Source organism: Asterias rubens, chromosome 2 (assembly GCF_902459465.1).
Source record: "Asterias rubens chromosome 2, eAstRub1.3, whole genome shotgun sequence".
NCBI classification, from domain to species: Eukaryota; Metazoa; Echinodermata; class Asteroidea; order Forcipulatida; family Asteriidae; genus Asterias; species Asterias rubens.
In genome coordinates, this window is record NC_047063.1 from 1881919 (window position 1) to 1899948 (window position 18030).

At 39.8% G+C, this 18030-nt stretch overlaps 1 protein-coding gene across 3 annotated transcripts in view; it reads left to right on the forward strand.

Annotated features, from left to right (window-relative positions):
• LOC117304368 (glutamate receptor-interacting protein 1-like) overlaps positions 1 to 18030 on the forward strand; it is a 35933-nt gene that overhangs the window by 11244 nt on the left and 6659 nt on the right. For all 3 annotated transcript variants that reach the window (XM_033788796.1, XM_033788778.1, XM_033788787.1), the window contains exons 3-15: positions 17 to 88; positions 3396 to 3605; positions 4117 to 4279; positions 5169 to 5314; positions 8125 to 8272; positions 8996 to 9183; positions 11470 to 11628; positions 13351 to 13540; positions 14878 to 15017; positions 15475 to 15552; positions 16137 to 16206; positions 17142 to 17287; positions 17564 to 17708. In XM_033788796.1, the coding sequence (XP_033644687.1) occupies positions 17 to 88; positions 3396 to 3605; positions 4117 to 4279; positions 5169 to 5314; positions 8125 to 8272; positions 8996 to 9183; positions 11470 to 11628; positions 13351 to 13540; positions 14878 to 15017; positions 15475 to 15552; positions 16137 to 16206; positions 17142 to 17287; positions 17564 to 17708 (1855 nt within the window). The remainder of the gene's footprint in view (positions 1 to 16; positions 89 to 3395; positions 3606 to 4116; positions 4280 to 5168; positions 5315 to 8124; positions 8273 to 8995; positions 9184 to 11469; positions 11629 to 13350; positions 13541 to 14877; positions 15018 to 15474; positions 15553 to 16136; positions 16207 to 17141; positions 17288 to 17563; positions 17709 to 18030) is intronic.

Genomic DNA, 18030 nt, shown 5'->3' on the forward strand with positions numbered 1-18030 from the left:
GTTTGATCTTTTTCAGATGAGCTGAGAGCCTACACAATTGTGGAGCTGGAGAAAAGACCAGGAGTTGGGTTTGGGCTGACGGTATCAGGTAAACAAATGGTTTAAAACCTAGAAAACTAACATTGCATGTTTTTCTTCCATTGAGTTTCACGAAAATACAGATTCAGTGGCTCTTTTGTCGACGGGTGACATAGGTTAAATGGTCTTGAGATGAAGTTCACATGATACATTCACCCAGGTTTGTTGGTCATTTTCCTGTGCTGTGCGCATTTACATGTAGGTGATCAGGTCTGGAATATCTTCTTTGACGGGGCAAGGCATTTTCCTTTTGCAGTGGCCACATTGCAAAATCTTAAAGCCTAGGAAACTTTTGAAGGGGCACCAAGGCCAAGTCCAGGGCTACAGAGACTATGACCTCCATGGCCTCTGTTTAGTTCCAGACCTGGACGATATCTTTGTTAGTTTGGTAGGCATCGTCTTTAAATTGACCCCCAAAAATGGCAGGCTAATGGGCAGATTCTAACATCAGTTCAAGCCGTCTCTATAAACAAAATTATGTAAAGTCACATTGCATATTGTGGTTTGACTTTCTCTATTACCATATCGCTGTTTCTTGATCTATCCCTGCCAACAGACATCAGTCTCAAGAAGCGTCCCTTCTGGACATTTGCCTCAAAATCTCCCTTTTCTAAGTTCAGGGCCTGAATGCTTACTGTTCAGGAAACCAACTTCCTGTCACTCTCTGATAAATCTGATATATCTTTTGTTAGTTTGACTCCAGAGAGTGAGCTCATTAGTTCCGGTTGGGTTACAATATTTCCTGTTTGAGATATAGTGAATTGTGGAGAAAGTAATAGCCAAATCACCCTGAACTCAATTCTCACTACGTACTGAAAAATGTAGCCAAACAGGCTTAAACTGTGTGCAAATGGAGTGGACACAGTTGCAACTTTTTACTGTTTACGAACTTCATGGACGGGCTCGGACGGGTTTGATCGGGATGGTGCTTCAGAGCTTTGAGCCTGATCAAAACTTTTGGGTGACCATCCCGTCCTGCATTTGATAGACAGAGTAGCAAGGTACAACTGTACTTAAAATGAGAAGGTCATACTATAACATAATTGTCGTACTTGAATCATACTTTGGACATGCTAGACATGGATGGCACATGTACACACAGACCAGGTCTGTTTGTAGCTTGTCGTTCATCTTGTTTACAGGCAAACCCAACTCATCATACAGATATTAAGCAACTGTGGTCACATAGACATTTCTGCCCACTGTTCCAGGCAGACCAAGCCTTTACAATTTTCCTAGGCTGGGTATTGACGTGTTGAAATCAAGTTTGGCGTGACCCAGCCTTTGCAAAGGGAGGTCATGTCAGAAAAGTTTAATTGGGGATGCATAACCCAAAATGGTTCCATTATTGGTCATTTCTTTGAGTGTTGCAGTTATGCTGGGACGGCAAACATGGCCCAATTTCATGAATCCTGTAGACACAAACATTTGCTAAGCACAGAAGGGTAGTATCGCTTAGCAGAAACAGTTTGCATTGTTGTGGCTGGTGCTCCACTCAATTTATAGTATAACATTTCCAGTTTAGGTTTCATAAGAGAAAAAACACACTACAAAAACAGAAGTGAACCACAGACTGATGTGAATTTTTGACATAATATTTATTTTCAATAGAAAAATGGTTTATATGAAAAAACACCATCGAAATAGATACTAATTCCACTTATGGTTTCAACAGAAAAAAACATCAACCACATTATGAAAAAACAAATAAACTACAGACTGATATACATTAAAAATAATTTAGATAGGTGGAATTTAACCGTCGTCTACCTTTTATGTACGCACACACGCCCACTCACACCTACCCTAATTGCTTTAGGAAAAGGAAAAGTCACATTTCCTTTGCGATTGATACAAATGTTGGATATTTATAGTGACTACATGTAGTATTTATAGGAAGTTGCATGTGAACCACGTTGACTAACGTGACTAACGTGGGTATGTATCCATATGTAAAGAATGAGCTCAGAAGACCCAGGTTAGGATGTATGTACATGTAAATGTCACCGGGGGTCACGTGGTAACCATTACGGCTACTTTTTCAAATCTTTGGCTGTATCAGAATTAGTGGCTATGACTGTTGCTAAGGATGTCCTAATACTGTAATGCATGATGAAACCAGCCGTAGCCGCAGCTGTAGCCACCAATTATGACATAGCCTTAAGCCGGTGCATACTTCCTGGGAGTTCGAATGTGAATGTGCAGCAAATATTTCGCAGGAGTTGAGCACAACTTCCCTAATTTTTGTTTTGCAAATTTGTGATGTCAAATTTGTATCGCATTCGCATTCGCAGGAAGTTTATGACGGCTTAAGCCAAGTTTGGGAAAAAGCCCCTGGTCCTTGCTCTATATGCAGAACTATCTGGTTAGTAGTCGTCAGGCCTCATTCATTACATCATTGTCTTGTTTTAATGTCTCTTGGGCATCCACCAAGAGTTATTTCTTGTTGATAACCTTTGAGTGTGTTGATTGATTGTTTATGTTCTCATGTGTTCTGTTATCACCAAGAGAAGGCCACTGCATGGACTACAGAGATTAAAATGATGATGTAAATGTCAGTTTCTACTTAGGTGTGTCTCATGAAACTGTTACAGTAGGGTAAGGGTTAGGGCCAGCGTCCTGCTTGTGTAAATGGCAATCAATTAGGGAATGCCGGAGGGAATATTCGTCATATGGCAATGAGGCAATGACTTAGGCTCAGTTCCATAGAACTGCCCAGGCAAATCAAACGGCCTGAAGCAGAAACAAAAATTGCTTACCAGAATAAGGTTACCGGCCAAAATACCATGTCACATGTATGATCTGTGATCGGTATCCTGTTGATTTATTTGATGCAACACAGAAGGTTGTCAAGCAATATCTTCTGTTTGAGCAAGCTCTATGAAATGGTGCTTAGCCGTTTGTTTTCTACTTAGCGAAATTCAGCAGGGAATTAGCCACCCCAAAAATTGCACTACATGGCATTTTGGCTGGTAATCTGTTTCTTTTCAGTAATTAATCATTAAGAGTTTGGGTTTGGGAGCAGATCCTGATAGCTCATGTGATTTAAACATTAAAATCTAGACTTTACATTTTAAACAATTATGTTCCCAACCAAGCCAAGAAAGAAACAATTCTGCTAAAAAGAAAAACCCAAACAAAAATATTTTCAGCAAACTATTACCGACCAAAATGACCTGTGCTGTGGTAGTAAAAGTGGTAGACCTACATGTACATGTAATAGCTAACATAAAAAAAAAAAAAATATTTAAGAGCGGTCCCCAAATATATGAAGAAGCACCTTCAGTTTCTCTCTCTGTTTTTTATCCTATGAATAGGTGGTGTCGACAAAGATGGCCGCCCGCGGGCAACAAATATGCGCACTGGGGGTGTGGCCCAACGTAGTGACCTCTTACAGATGGGTGACCTCATCACGGCGGTCAGCGGTATCAAGACAGCAAAGCTCAAACACGAAGACGTTATCAATCTCTTAAAGAATGCCGGGGACCGAGTGTCATTGGAGATAGAATATGAAATCCCCCCAACAGGTGTGTTGTAAGAAAGGACAAAATTCTACAGAAATATCCCAAAAAGTTTACCCCAAAGTGGAAATCATTGGGGGGTTTAAAATCATATTTTTAAATGAGATATTGCCTAATTCACTAAGCCGGACAGCCACTTCACGGTAAGGGATACACTTAATTGATATGGGCTATCGACCCAAATCCACTGCCACCAGGGGCATGTTGCTACCTACTCTTGGGGCTGAAACAGGGTTACCCCCTTCTTTGTCGATGAAGATGTAGGTTGTAGGAGTCAGGTAGGTAGAGCAGAATACACTTCCTTCCCATTTATTGCTAATGTGAATGATTAGTTACCTGTGATCCCATTTGGCTGCTGGTGCTGCAAACTCCTAAGGAGTTGAGATTGTTTAAGAATGCTGAAGGCCCAATGAACAGGAGAACCCACACAACTCTGCAGCAAACAGCACCACAAAATACAATGTGATTGGGCACACTTTTTCCTGTATGACAATTACTTTTTTAAATTATTTTTTAGTCCAAGACAATGGTGTCACAGTCACTTCCAAGAATGTGGAGATACGATTGGCTAAGGAGGACGGTAGCTATGGTTTCACGATAAGAGGTGGAGTCAATCCCAATCCTAGTAAGACACGCCCTTTGACGATCACTCACATCAGGTCTGGAGGGCCGGCCGACAGGTAAGGGAATTTGTGGAAAATGGTTATGTCGAGAAAAGAATATCGTTTTGTCTATGTCAAGTGTATGATGTCACAAGAGAAGTGTCCCCGGATCTCTTCGGAAAAAGAAAGCATTCATCTAATTCAACAAAATAAAGAACAACTACTTACAACACACAATAAATAATTTTTGTTCCTACGTAATCCTACTATTGGTCATGCACGATGTGTAGTTTTTCGTAGAGACGCTTAAATTCCCACGTAACTGCTCCATTTTGACACGATGTTGACAGAATAAATGCATGCGGTGCGCGACGCCTATGCTGTACATGATGGTACATCATATGTACCAAGCATGGGGAAAACCACTATCCCAGCATGCAAAGACACGTCGAGTCTTTTTCTCAAGGCGTTTAGCGTTGGTTCGCGTAATTTTACCACTAGAGGGCGTTTAATCTCACGCTATCGCTCTGGTCCGAAACGCCCTCTAGCGTTCGATGTTTCGAGTATTTTGTTTTCGCACGCAAAGAACAACGACTAACGGGCCTGAAATCTGCTGTTATGCCTTACGTGCGTGAAATTGGGGTCTATTTCGTTGCGTGAAATTTACACAGACATCGGGACTTTTTGGCTTATTTTCGAACTTTGACAACGTTGAATATAATTTGTTTTCGGGAGGAAGGGCACGGCGGCAATGATGAGAAAAGGGCACGGCAATCATTGCCATGAAAAATTGGGTTTTTGAAGGGCATTGCGGCAATCAGTAGGGGCAACGACGGCAATTGCCGTCGTTACCGTCGTGAAGTATCAGGGCTGAACAAAACCCGAGAATTACTTTTACTAAAACTACTGACAGTTTTGAGATGTTTATTGATGCATTTCTGACTTAACTTGCCTTTTCTTTTTCAAGGGATGGCACATTGAAGGTAGGAGACAGGATCATGTCAGTGGATGGAATCAACCTCTCCAACTTGACTCACATGGAGGCCTTGAATACCATCAAACAGAGCAGCACCGATGCCACATTCCGTGTGGACTACGATGTCTCCATCATGGGTGAGTTTTCATGTCAAGAGAGGGCACTGTTCATCATGGACCATCAGAGCCGTTTATTGGGAGAGTTGTGTCGCATGGGCGAACAAGGGGGGCCAGACTAGTCTGCCCAATTGGTTATGCTCCATTTGGAGAAAAAATGACATCCAGCAACCACGTAACCGAATAAAACTGGTCTCTCTATGTCACAACCCTTTCTCAATACACAACTCTATGGACCAAAGACCTTATTGCAATTACTTGGTACGCGCGCTGTAGGCGTGAAATGAGGTGCATGATTGAGTTTATATCAATATGATTTGGTTTCTCACGAATTCTATAATGTCGGTAAATATTTACTAATTGGTTGTTATTTGAAAGATCTTCTCATTTATTTGACGAGCAAACAAACTCATTTTCGAGAAGTGCCTGGTTTTTTGTATAGAGTGTCACATCCTCATTCCTCATTGACGTTTAACCACATTTTAAATAAAACAACTCACTCTCATTATTTATGACTTTTTAATAGATGAATTATTTATTCTTTGTTACTAATCAAACTATCCTTCTATATAACAAAGCACCCTGGATTCCTGCTTAAAAAGGTACATCACCTCAACTTATTGTCACATTAATTGATGTTATTGTTTCTATTGAGTATTGTGTAAAGGAACACGTTGCCTTGGATCGGTCGAGTTGGTCTTTGAAAAGCGTTTGTAACCGTTTGTTATGGTTAACAAAAATTTTTTAAAAGTAGATTACAATGATCCACACACATTTGCCTTGAAATTGCGTGGTTTTCCCATACTTTGCGAACTAACATGGTCGACCACATAAATGGTCGACGAGGTAAAAGGAAAACCACGCAATTTCGAGTGATACTTGTGTGAATCATTATATTCTATTTTAAAATATCTTTCCAATCATGTGCATTTTTTAACAAAGAGTTACAAACGCTTTTCGAAGACCAACTCGACCGATCCAAGGCAAGGTGTTCTTTTAATTGTTCTCGTTTTTGTGATCTAATCTTAAGGGTCATGGTACATATTAAATAATTACCGCAAAAACTTACCTGGGGAGAAGCACTGCAGCTGTTGATAATAAAAACTAGTTTGAGAAAGGATTCCCTTCGAAGATATATGGTTTGGATAACTTTTTACCATTTGAATCTGGGAATCTTTTCTCAGATTTCTGAGGGTTGGTGTCCATTCATTGTACCCACTAATCGTGGATGGATTCAACGTTCTTGAGAAAATACCACGATAGTGTTTTGTTGTTTTCTCAGCAAATGTACACTGCATGCATCTCAAAACTTTCACATGCAACTGTTATTGTATCTTGCTCTAGATAATTGCCTATCATTTCAATCAAGATGACAAAAACAAATCTATGACCATACCTTTAAATGAAAAAACAACAACAAAAAACAACAATGAATCAAAGGAGATCTTTCCTTATCCCATGCATTCCCCCAGAAGTTCACACTTTTTCTTCCTCACTGCATGTTCTTGTTGTTAGCTCTCGGGAAATAAAATGACCCGTGATGTACATGTCTAGACCTTGGCCCATTTTCATAAAGCCTGTCAGCACAAAAACTTGCTTAGCACATAAAATGTTCCTACGTTTTTCCAAGAACTAAGTAGAAAGTAGAATTTTACAAATGACAAATTCACAGGAACCCCACCCATTCTTGGATTATCCCCCGAGTTTCACATCTCCAAAGATGTGTCAGTAATTCGGATTTCCGCAAGTGTGCCATTTGCCAAGTCGGCGTTTCATCAATGACATTCTGACTTATCCCACCAGTGTGTCATAAATGGAGGTCAAAGGTCTGTCTGGTCTTTAAGTCATCACTTCTAATTAGCATCTCTTTCATTTGAAGTGTGAATAACTTCCAATCAAAAACTTCATTCGTTCACTGGATCTATTCCGAAAGATCTGTGAGGTATAATGATGGCCTTTTCCCTTGCTAAGCACAGAAAAGTGTTGCTTAACAGAAACTGGCTACCAGCCAAAATTACATCAGGTTTACAATGTTGCGATTGGTGCCCCACTCAATTTTCACTAAGCAATAACATTTGTCAAGCAGTTTTTCTGCTTAAGCAGCTTCATGAAACTGGACCCAGTCCACTTTGGTTCAGTACACTCCTGGCAGTTTCAAAGGTGCATATTGCTGCTGGCAATCGTGCTTTTACGTAAACACCCCGAGCCTTTGAAACTGTCTCCCTCATAAAATCCGTTCTGCAGAGTGACTGAAACTTTTCAAGAAACATCTGAGAACTGATTGAGAAGGACCATGTGCCTCTCCCATTATTTGTGCCTTTATTTACTTGCTTCGCTTAATGTACTGTTTTCTTGTAAAGCGCTGTAGTACCCAGTGTAAGAGTGCTCTGTAATTGCCCATTATTATTATTATTAATTATCTGTTAGAATATTGTTGGCCAATGTCAACTTACAAATGTATGTCATGCATGTTAATCTTCATTTTGTTCTTTATTACACATCTATATTATAAACAAATTCTGTATTACTACATGTACTTGCACGACACTTGCTTATATACCTTTTTAACTGAAAGTTGTGTGGTGCTATCAAAAGTTTCACACTAGACTTTAGCCCATATCATACTTCACACGTAACCAATGCGAAGCGAGTTATGTTATTGGAAACAATACCTAATGCACTGTTTTCCAATTGTGGCATCAAGATTTGCTTCGCTTTCACAATTCGCATGAAATATGAACTGGTCTTTACTCCCAATGTGTATTACATCATTGCCATCCAATATCTCTTTCTGATGAAGTTTCTTGCTTTTTCTTTAATCCAACCCGCAGAAGCCGTAAGAAATGCCACCGGTCCATTACTGATTGAAGTTGCCAAGACCCCTGGTGCCAGTCTAGGAGTGACTCTAAGCGCTGTGAGCAAAGGGTCTAAATCAGTTGTTGTCATCGACGCAGTCAAGCCAGCTAGTATTGCAGACAGGTTGGAACATTATTTTTCATCAAAATAGCCTTGCTGGGGTCGCTTTCACAAAGAGTTAGGCTAACTGAGGACTAGTCGTGAGGGTGTTGTGTCCGAGCGGATAAGAGCACCGAACTCGCGCTCTGGTGCTTCTGTTCAGCAGAGTGTGAGTTTGAATCCCGGTTGTGACACTTGTGTCCTTGAGCAAGATACTAAGTATAATTGCTTCTCTCCACCCAGGGGTAAATGGGTACCTGTGAGGGCAGAGATGGTTCTTGTGATTGATTTAGCCGAGTAGCGCATATTAATGTTGCACAGGCTGCATACTCCCCACCAGGGAGCTGAGATGGTTTAAGGAGTGATTTAAGGCCCAGTGACCAGGGTCAATAATGTGAAGCGCTTTGGGACTCCCTTCGGGTGTGAAAAGCGCTATATAAAAACTGGTTATTATTATTATTATTATTATTATTATTATTATTATTATTATTATTATTATTATTATTAGTCCTAGGAGATATTAAAAACCTAAGGCTAGTTTGAAGTTAGGATGAGTTACTCGAGATAAGACAAGTCTGAACTCTTTGTGAAATCCACCCAGGCCTGATACTTCACGGAGGCAACAAAGGCGATTGCTTCCATGCCCAGTGGTCATTACCTTGGTGTCCTTGAAATGCTACAGATCAACTATTCAAGCCTGCTTGAAGATAATACTAATTATTTAGCTTCTGTTTATTGCTCTGACAGATGTGGCGCCCTCAATGTCGGCGATGAGATCTTATCTATTGACAGTGCCAAGACTAGCCACATGTCGGTACCCGAAGCCATGCAGCTCCTTGCCACAGCCTCAGATCAAATCAAACTGGAGATACTACCAGTCAGTCACATGACCCCCATGCTGACATACCCAACAGCCCAGAACAGGAATCAGCAAGGTAAGCATCGAAGGACTTGCGGAACTCTATGCTTTTTTGGAATACTTACCTCAGGGGAAGTTGGGTTCACTAAACACAAGATGCTTTTGTAGAGAGAAGCAGGTGGAGTAGTCTTGATCCAAGACGTTGTATCGCTTGCACTGTGATCAAACACTAGAGGGTGCTGTTATAAAAGCCTGATTTAATGATGATCACCATTTAAGAGAGTCTTGAATCAAGATTAGATAAGAGAATGGAATACCTAAGAGGTTTGCAGTAACACCATGTGAATATCGCTTTTTGAGTAGTGTTGGTTCTTAAAAGAACCGGAGGTTAACAACTCAATCTTTGAATCAGTATGCTCGTCTTCAGGAAAGTTTGGGAGAACTCAAAAAAGATATTCACATGGTGTTACAACAAAGCTCTCTTATAGACCCATTGCACAACGCCCAGTGCACTTGCACAAGCGTCTCTTTGGGGTCAAAACATGCACAAAAGGATGGTACGCTTGGCTGTGCGTAAAGCAAGTGCGCTGCACATTGTGCAATGGGTTTAAACTTCCACCATGCAAAGTTTTCAAATCCTACTGCGAATATAATAGTAACCTACATGTTTAATAACTCTGTAGTCATTATGGTATGGTTCCTTGACACAGTAATAATGATAACTCTAATTTTCATCTGATAAAGGTGAACAGACTTTTCCTTCAAGCTTTACAGTCCTTTTAAAAATGCATCTTTAGTTTTGGCTCTAGCACAGTTTGCAAATTATGTGCCTTTCGGCTTCAAAGAGGTGGGCTTAATTTTCATAGAGCTGCTTAACGGCAGATTTGGTGCTTACTGTGCGGTTTCCATTTCATAGTGCTGCTAACTGTTAGCACACAAAAAGTATGGTAACCTTCAGGCGCTTACTGAATGAAAATGAATGACAAAACAATATAAATCAATGGTGAACGCTGAAGATGGTCGCCTATTTTTCCTGCTAACCTGTACAATACGCTTATGCTCAAGCAATTTTTCCCGCTACAGTCAGCCAAAAAATTTGCTTACCGTTAAGCAGCTCTATGAAATTGGGCCCAGGGCAAAGTCTTTGGTATTGGGAGCAAGGCTGGAGCCAATGTTTTAAAAAAGGGGCAGTATGTTTGGTTACACTTTGTTGCTTCGGGGAATTGTTAGAGGATCACACTGTGATGAAGGTCTGTTCATCCTTGTTTAGCTAATGCTGGAGTCAAATTGTTTGTTAGTTTGCTCTATCTATCCACTTGTGTTTCACTCGTTCACTGTGTTTGTCCCATTATCTATCAATGTGTTTGTCACACTGTACTGTTATGTGTCTGTCACACTACCTACTGTTGTATTTGTCACACTATCTGCTACTGTATTTGTTACACCTCACTGTGTTTTTCACAATATCAATCACTGTGTTTTTCACAATATCAATCACTGTGTTTTTCACAATATCAATCACTGTGTTTGTTACACTTTCCCTGCATGATCACACTGTACTGTTTGTCACACCAACTACATGTCCCACTGTATTTGTTACACTATCTACTGCTGTGTTTGTTACGCTTTCCACCACTGTGATTGTCACACCGTCTACATGTATCACTGTATTTGTTACACTATCTACTGCTTTGTTTGTTTGTTACCTTTTCACTGTGTTTGTCACAATATCCACCACTGTGTTTGTCACACCAACTGCATGTCCCACTGTATTTGTTACACTATATACTGCTGTGTTTGTTACACTTTCACTGTGGTTGTCACACTATCCACCACTGTGTTTGTCACACCATCTACATTGTACACTATTATTTACTGTAGTGTATTTGTCTCACTGTACTGTTGTGTCCGTCACACCACCTACTACTGTATTTGTTACACTATCTACCATTGTGTCTGTCACACTGTGTCTGTCACATTATCTATTACTGTGTCTGTCACATTATCTATCACTGTGTCTGTCGCATTATCTTTCACTGTTTTTGTCACTCTATACAGATGTGTCTGTCACATTACTACGGTGTTGTTACACCGTGTACCCAGCAGGGTGGATATGTGCGCATTACAAGTCTTATTATTATTATTATTATTACTGTTTGTCGCTGTTTGTCACAAGTATCTACCACTGTGTGTTTCAAACTATCTACTTCTGTGTCAATCACACTTAATTCCTCCAATCCTGTTCATACCAACAATCATATCAGCCATTTTACATCCATCCACCAACTACCAAAGATGAATAATACTTCTGAGCTAATGTGAAACCCAAACTGCACCCACTCCCCCTTCTCCTCCCAATCAGTGGCCAATACGTCTCGCTCCGTCACCCCAGTCAGCCAGTTGAATAACTCCAGCTACAACAGTCTGAGTAGATCCCAAGGGATGCTGCACAACTCCAGACAGCAGACGACGGCGCTTAACAGGAAGCTGAAAGGAAAGAATCTCAAGAGCTCCTCTACACGTAAGGGACTTAATCCAAAATGGCCGCCCATCATAACCTTTTTTCCTCACTGAGAATGCCTAAATTTGCAGTCACTTAACAAGGTTTAGAGAAACTAAAATGAAATGAAAGAAACTCAAGACATCCTGTGGCCCTTTTTGAATTCATGGCTTTGGCTTTGGATTCGACTTCCATCCTCTTGTCTGAAGCCCTGAGCACGTACGCAAAGCAGCTCTATTGTCAATACATCCTCCTGGCCAAGCTTGTCTGAGGGGAATCTGGAGCTGAAGCCTTGTTTTTGAAAAAGGGCCTGTGTGATCTCAATTGACTGTCCATCAGAATTTATACTAGGCTGAAAAATCCTAAATTTGCAGTCACTTCACTTAGCAAGGTTTTTAAAAGAGTTTTTCCCTCGTCGGAAATGAAGTGAATGAAATTCAAGACCTGCTCTGGACCTTTTTAACACAACAGCTTAGACTTTGCAACGGCTTAGGCACGGTCCGGCTGTTTGAAGTCAAAAGCCAAAGGCCTAAGCCAAAGGCCTGAGCCAAAAGCCTGAACCAAAGGCCAGAGCCAAAGGCCAGAGCTGAAAGCCCAAGCCGTTGTTTGAAAAAGGGCCAACATTTATAAGAGATTTTTGCCGTTTGAAACCACACCTCATCTTTTTTTCCTGTGTCTAGTTTATATTTTGAAATTTTGATCTAGAAAAATAGAAAGAAAATTTCCTTTGCTCTTTATAAGCTACTGAAACTTATTCCTGTAATGTCTAATACATAGCTGCTTTGCTGTGATGTGTAACCTATGACCTTTCATTCATTTGACTTACCTTAATAAAATGTACTTAATATCCACATAATATGCTGGAAAACATAATTTTGCTAACGCTTTGCAACTCAAATAGCAAAATGGCATACTTATGGTTCCATTTAATTGTGAAATATTTATAAATCATAAATCATAAATTCTATTTAAGTCGAAACATGCCAAACATTGGAAAGTGTACGAACAGACAATGTTGATATAAATTCTTAAGATATGGACCGGCGCAAAAGCTTGGGGACCTTTGATAAGGCACAGAAAAACCGGGTTCATACACACATGTACTTTCTGCGAACGAGATTGCGATATGAATTTTGACATCAATAGTTCACATCAGTTGACTTGTGCTCAACTCCTGCGAATAGTCGCTGTGAAAACAGCCATGTGACGTTAAAAGTATGAACTGGCTTAACGGTTCCTGCTGGCTTGTCTTTGAGGTTTGTTATTTTCACAGGTTTGTTAATTCATGTATATATATATATGGTTGTTCACACAAAACATGAACACTCTCTGCTACTTATTTGTCAGCTTTACCAATCCTGTTTAACACTTTTCATTGGTTTGCGAAACCCATGAGCAAGAATACCAGGGCCCAATTTCATAGAGCTGCTTGACAGCAGATTTTGTGCTTACTTTACGATTTCCATAAGCACACAAAACCATTAGCACACGAAAAGGTATCCTAACCTTCCGGTGCTTATTCTGAACAAAACTGACGTAACAACACAAATCAAAGGTGAATGCGCAAGATGGCTGCCCATTTTTCTAGACCTTATGAAATAAACTTATGATTAAGCAAATTTTTTTGCTACAGTTAGCACAAAAATGTGCTTACTGTTAAGCAGCACTATGACATTGGTCCCTGGGAAGTCAGGAACACTGAAACCAAAAAGTATTCATGTATTTTATGTGATGAATGTTTAGTTTCCTTAGCCTCAACGATTAACGGTATGGGCACGACGGCTCAGGTCTGCCGCTCCGACACGGTGGAGGTGACGCTATACTCGCGAAGCTGTGACTTTGGTTTCAATCTCCAAGGAGGCGTCTTCACCACGGAGATCTTGGGATCACCGGCTGTTATTGGATTCATCGAGCCGGGTGGAAAAGCAGACAAGTAAGAATCATTAAAGGCAGTGGGGTCGATTTCACAAAGCAATAAAATCCATCGTAAGACAAATTGTCAGTATTGACATAGTGATTTGTATTGTGACATCACACTTTATTGAGCAATTACGACTGATTTGCAGTTAAGATCAATGTTTGGTTATTGTCAAAGACCAGTATTCTCACTTGGTGCATCCCAACAAATACATACAATAATAAACTTGGGGAAATTTGGGCTAAGTTGGTTATCAAAGTTGCAAAAGAATAATGAAAGAAAAACACCAGTGTTGCACAACTTTGTGTGCTTTCAGATGCATAATAAAAGGCTTACAGCCTGAATTACTTTATTATTTGAGTGAGAAATTACTCACAAACTATGTTACTTCAGAAGGAGCCGTTTCTCACAATGTATTAAACTATCAATAGCTCTCCATTGCTCATTACCAAGTAAGTTTGTATGCTAACAATTATTTTGAGTAATTACCAATAGTGTCCAGTGCCTTTAAAGTGTTTGAAATAGAAGAAAGCACTCAGATTTCAGTTCATATTTTTGTTTAAAGAGTATGTAATCTTACATAGTGGCAGAACTAGGAGGTGGTGGCCCCTCCCCATCTGGAAAAGACTGAGATAAATCTTCAAGATAAGCTCCTACTAAGGGCATGGTACTTCATTGAGGCAACCGCCTCTTCTATGCCCTGTTTAGCAAATGTCTTTGCTAAGCAAATCATTAATGGGGCACCAGTTGCAACATGTAAACTTTTATGTAATTTTGGCTGGTAACCAGTTTCTGTTCTGCAAGATTTTTCTGTGCTAAACAATTTTGTATACTTTGGGAAATCAACCCTGGTCATTGCCCTAGGAATACTTAGGTAATTTCTCCTTTTAACTAATTTACATCGTCAATAAAACTATATGAAAAGTCAAATGTGAATGCATTTTCTTCTTGGGAGATTGCCCTGTACTGGTTACCTGTAACTTGCCTCATTCTGTGGCATAGTCTTGGTAAAAGCACAAAAATACACACATTGCGACTATTCAACCGATAGAGGGTTGTTCCTGTAAGCCGCAATCCTGTTTTGAGTCTGGTGTGGTGATCTTTAAGTTTTTCAACAGCGCCCGTTATCGTTCGGTAGTAATGTGCGATAGTTGCGTTATTTGCATAACAACCTCCTGCACCAAGACTAAATGTGGCTCTAAATCTTGAGACACCGAGGTTTGTTTCACTTATTTGTCCAATATCTTTGTAAATTTTTCCAAATGAAATATGAGGTTTGTGAAGTGCAGACTTAACTGGGTGCAATTTATATAAATTGAAGTTGTTAAATGTAAATTTTCTCTGTATCCCAGGTGTGGCATCATGCAAGCAGGAGATCGAATCTTGACCATCAATAATCGATATACAGATGAAGTGACGTTAGAAGAAGCCAACCAGCTATTGAGGGAAAGTGGGCAACAGTGTACACTACTCCTAGAGTTCGATGTTGCAGGTGAGGTATTATTCATTATCAATAAATTATCAATATAAAAAAAAATGACTTAGAGGCAAAGTTTACCTTGGTCTTTGGAACTGTTCGATGGTTTAATCCTATATAAATGGAGATGTATACAATAAAACTAACATTTGAAAAGTATGTTTCAAAAAGTGGTCGTGTTTTTAAGTTATCACCGAAACTGGAGCGACTATGTCCATGAAGGAAAGATAATCCCCACCTCTACCTCATAGAAAACAAAAATGCCTACAAATATTTTTATTCTAGGTGGTAACTTTTTCTTGGGGGGGGGGCAATATCCAAGTTGTATGCCTTATATTTAGTCTGGCACCCTTTGTTGTATGACGAGAATCAGTATGAATTCTTGGTATTTGCATTATGGAACTAGACAAAATGCAGTGCCATAGTTAAGGTGAAATATATTGATGTTTGATTCTTGATTATTTTCTTACAGAGTCTGTGGTTCCCAGCAGTGGTGTGTTTAGCGTCAAACTTCCAATAGCGGACCAAGGGTTGGGAATTACCCTCAGTGGTAAGAACATCTAAGCAAAAACTTGTCTCTGACGCTTGGTAGCTTGGGCTCCAGCTACTATGCCGCCTCTGCCTGTTTGAAGCCCTAGGCTCAAATTCATTGAGCTGCTGAAAGCACGAAAAGTAGCTAAGCACAACAAAATTATGCTTACCAGAGTAAGGTTACCTGCCAAAATACCATGTCACATGTACAATCTGTGACAGGTGTCCGGCTTATTTTTCCTTAGTGATAAATTTGTAAGCACTATTTCCTGCTAAAACAGTTCTATAAGGGTGCTGTACTGAAGGTACAAATTTTCAAAATAACAAAGAGCCTAAACTAGGATCCAATTTCATTGAGCTGCTTAGGTATAAAAAGCAGCTAAGCACAGCAACATTATGCTTACTGGAGTAAGGTGACCAGCCAAAATACCATGTAACATGTACCGTTTGTGACAGGTATTCTGCACAATTTTGCTAAGCAGAAAACTGTTACCCAATACTTTTTGCTTGAGCTACTCTATGAAGTTGGGCACATAGTCAAAGCTGTGATCATAGTCTACCTTCAGGATGTTTTCTTATCTTGTTTAATTTATTATTTTTCAGCCCCTAAAAATCGTAAGCCAGGAGATGCTCTTCTTATTTCGGACGTCAAGAAAGGGAGCGTTGCTCACAGGTAAACAAAAAAGTTCCTCAGTCATCTTTTCTTCTTCTCTACACACCTTTCCTCTTTGTCTTCCTAGTTATATTAGATGCATATTCATGTATGCCTGATGAATATTCATTTTGTATAGACCTGGTACTCTGGAACCTGGCGACCATCTTCTTGCCATCGTTTTAAAGCCTCCTTCAAAAGAGTCTTCAAATCTCAGTATTGAACGAAGCTTTCTTTCTATTGACTGCTTTGCCATGTATATCATCATTTGTTCTTTTTCATATCTTTACATCATATTTTCATTTTAGTTAATTCAGCGTTGTTGTTGTTTGTAAATTATTTTGTTTTTATTTGTACGTCCTCTGTTTGTCCGCTATCTTGTCTCTGTTTGTCCACAGGCGGATTACTACAAGCCTCGGCTTATCAAATCGGCCTCAATACTGTTCCTTTTCTTTGACGATATAAACCTTAAACTACTCTGTTCACTATTACATAGTGCATTCTGTAATGCTGTGTTTTTTACAGTACAGAAGTAAATGTGAATTGAATTGAATTGATGATAATGACATTCTCCTTTTGCACTCCTTGTCTTCCCAGCTAATTACTTATTAATTTATCCCTTTTCAATATTCATAATTGTGAGCACAAGTTCAGTCATCTTTTTATTTAACCCAATTACAAAAAACCTTCAGTTTTCATATATGTATTATTCTATATTTATTCTTAATAGCTAAGGCTTACATTTCCATTTTGATTACTGACATGTCTGGGTTATTGTTTGTATTTAGGGCCTTGAATACTTTCATGCATTTATAAGTTTTCATTACTAATACTATTATTATTATTATTATTTTCATTGCTATTTGTATTTATCTTTAGAAATTATTCCTGTGCTCTCCTTGTTTACTCAGCCGAATTAATGATTCATGTATGATGAATATTTATTTGTTGTACAGAACCGGTACCCTGGAGCCTGGTGACCATCTTCTTGCCATTGATGATATCCATCTTGAGACGTTCTCAGTGGAAGAGGCGGCGCATATCTTAAGACAGGCCGATGACATCATCAAGCTCAGGGTTAAAAAGGATGAGACTTATTCAGGTAGAAGGCTCCTGCAGGAACTAGCTGTTTTTTGCTGTTTCCACAATAAGGAGAAACAATACGTGATGCGATCGAGCAAAATGAGTTGTTTGTCGACCCATTTGAAAAGAGCACAATCTATGCTTTAATATTGTTAAAACTCCATGTTGATTCTAAAGTTGTGCCAGTAGATGTACTAAGAAATGCGACAGAATAAAACCAGGGAAAAGGGGTTTAGTTGACCACAGATATGAGAAATCTCATACATTTTTTCCGTGTCCGTTTTTATTTTCACAGAAGATCCAGAAATCAGCGGAGCAATCTCGTTCACCGTGGAGCTCATCCGTCATGGCGGACCCCTCGGTATAACCATCTCTGGGACCGAGGAATCGTTTGATCCGATCGTCATCTCTGGTCTGACAAACGGGGGACTGGCTGAAAGGTACGTTATGGGTTGGATGGCTAGTGCATAAATCACCTCTCACCGCTGTGGCCCTGGTTCGTTTCCCGGCTAGGGCCACACCTGAGTAGAGTTGTGTGTTGGTTCTCTCCTATGCCACAGGGGTTTCTCAATGCACTAACAGTCTTTCTAACAACCAGATTTCCCGTCTACAACGCCTCAAAAACACTGCATCATGACACTGTCTAGAAAAGCCTGAAACATCTTCACTGGCTCCCTATCTCCCAACTGATCATCTTCAAGCTGATGCTATTGTCTACAAAGCACTTAATGGCAAGGCTCCCCACTATATCTCTGAACTACA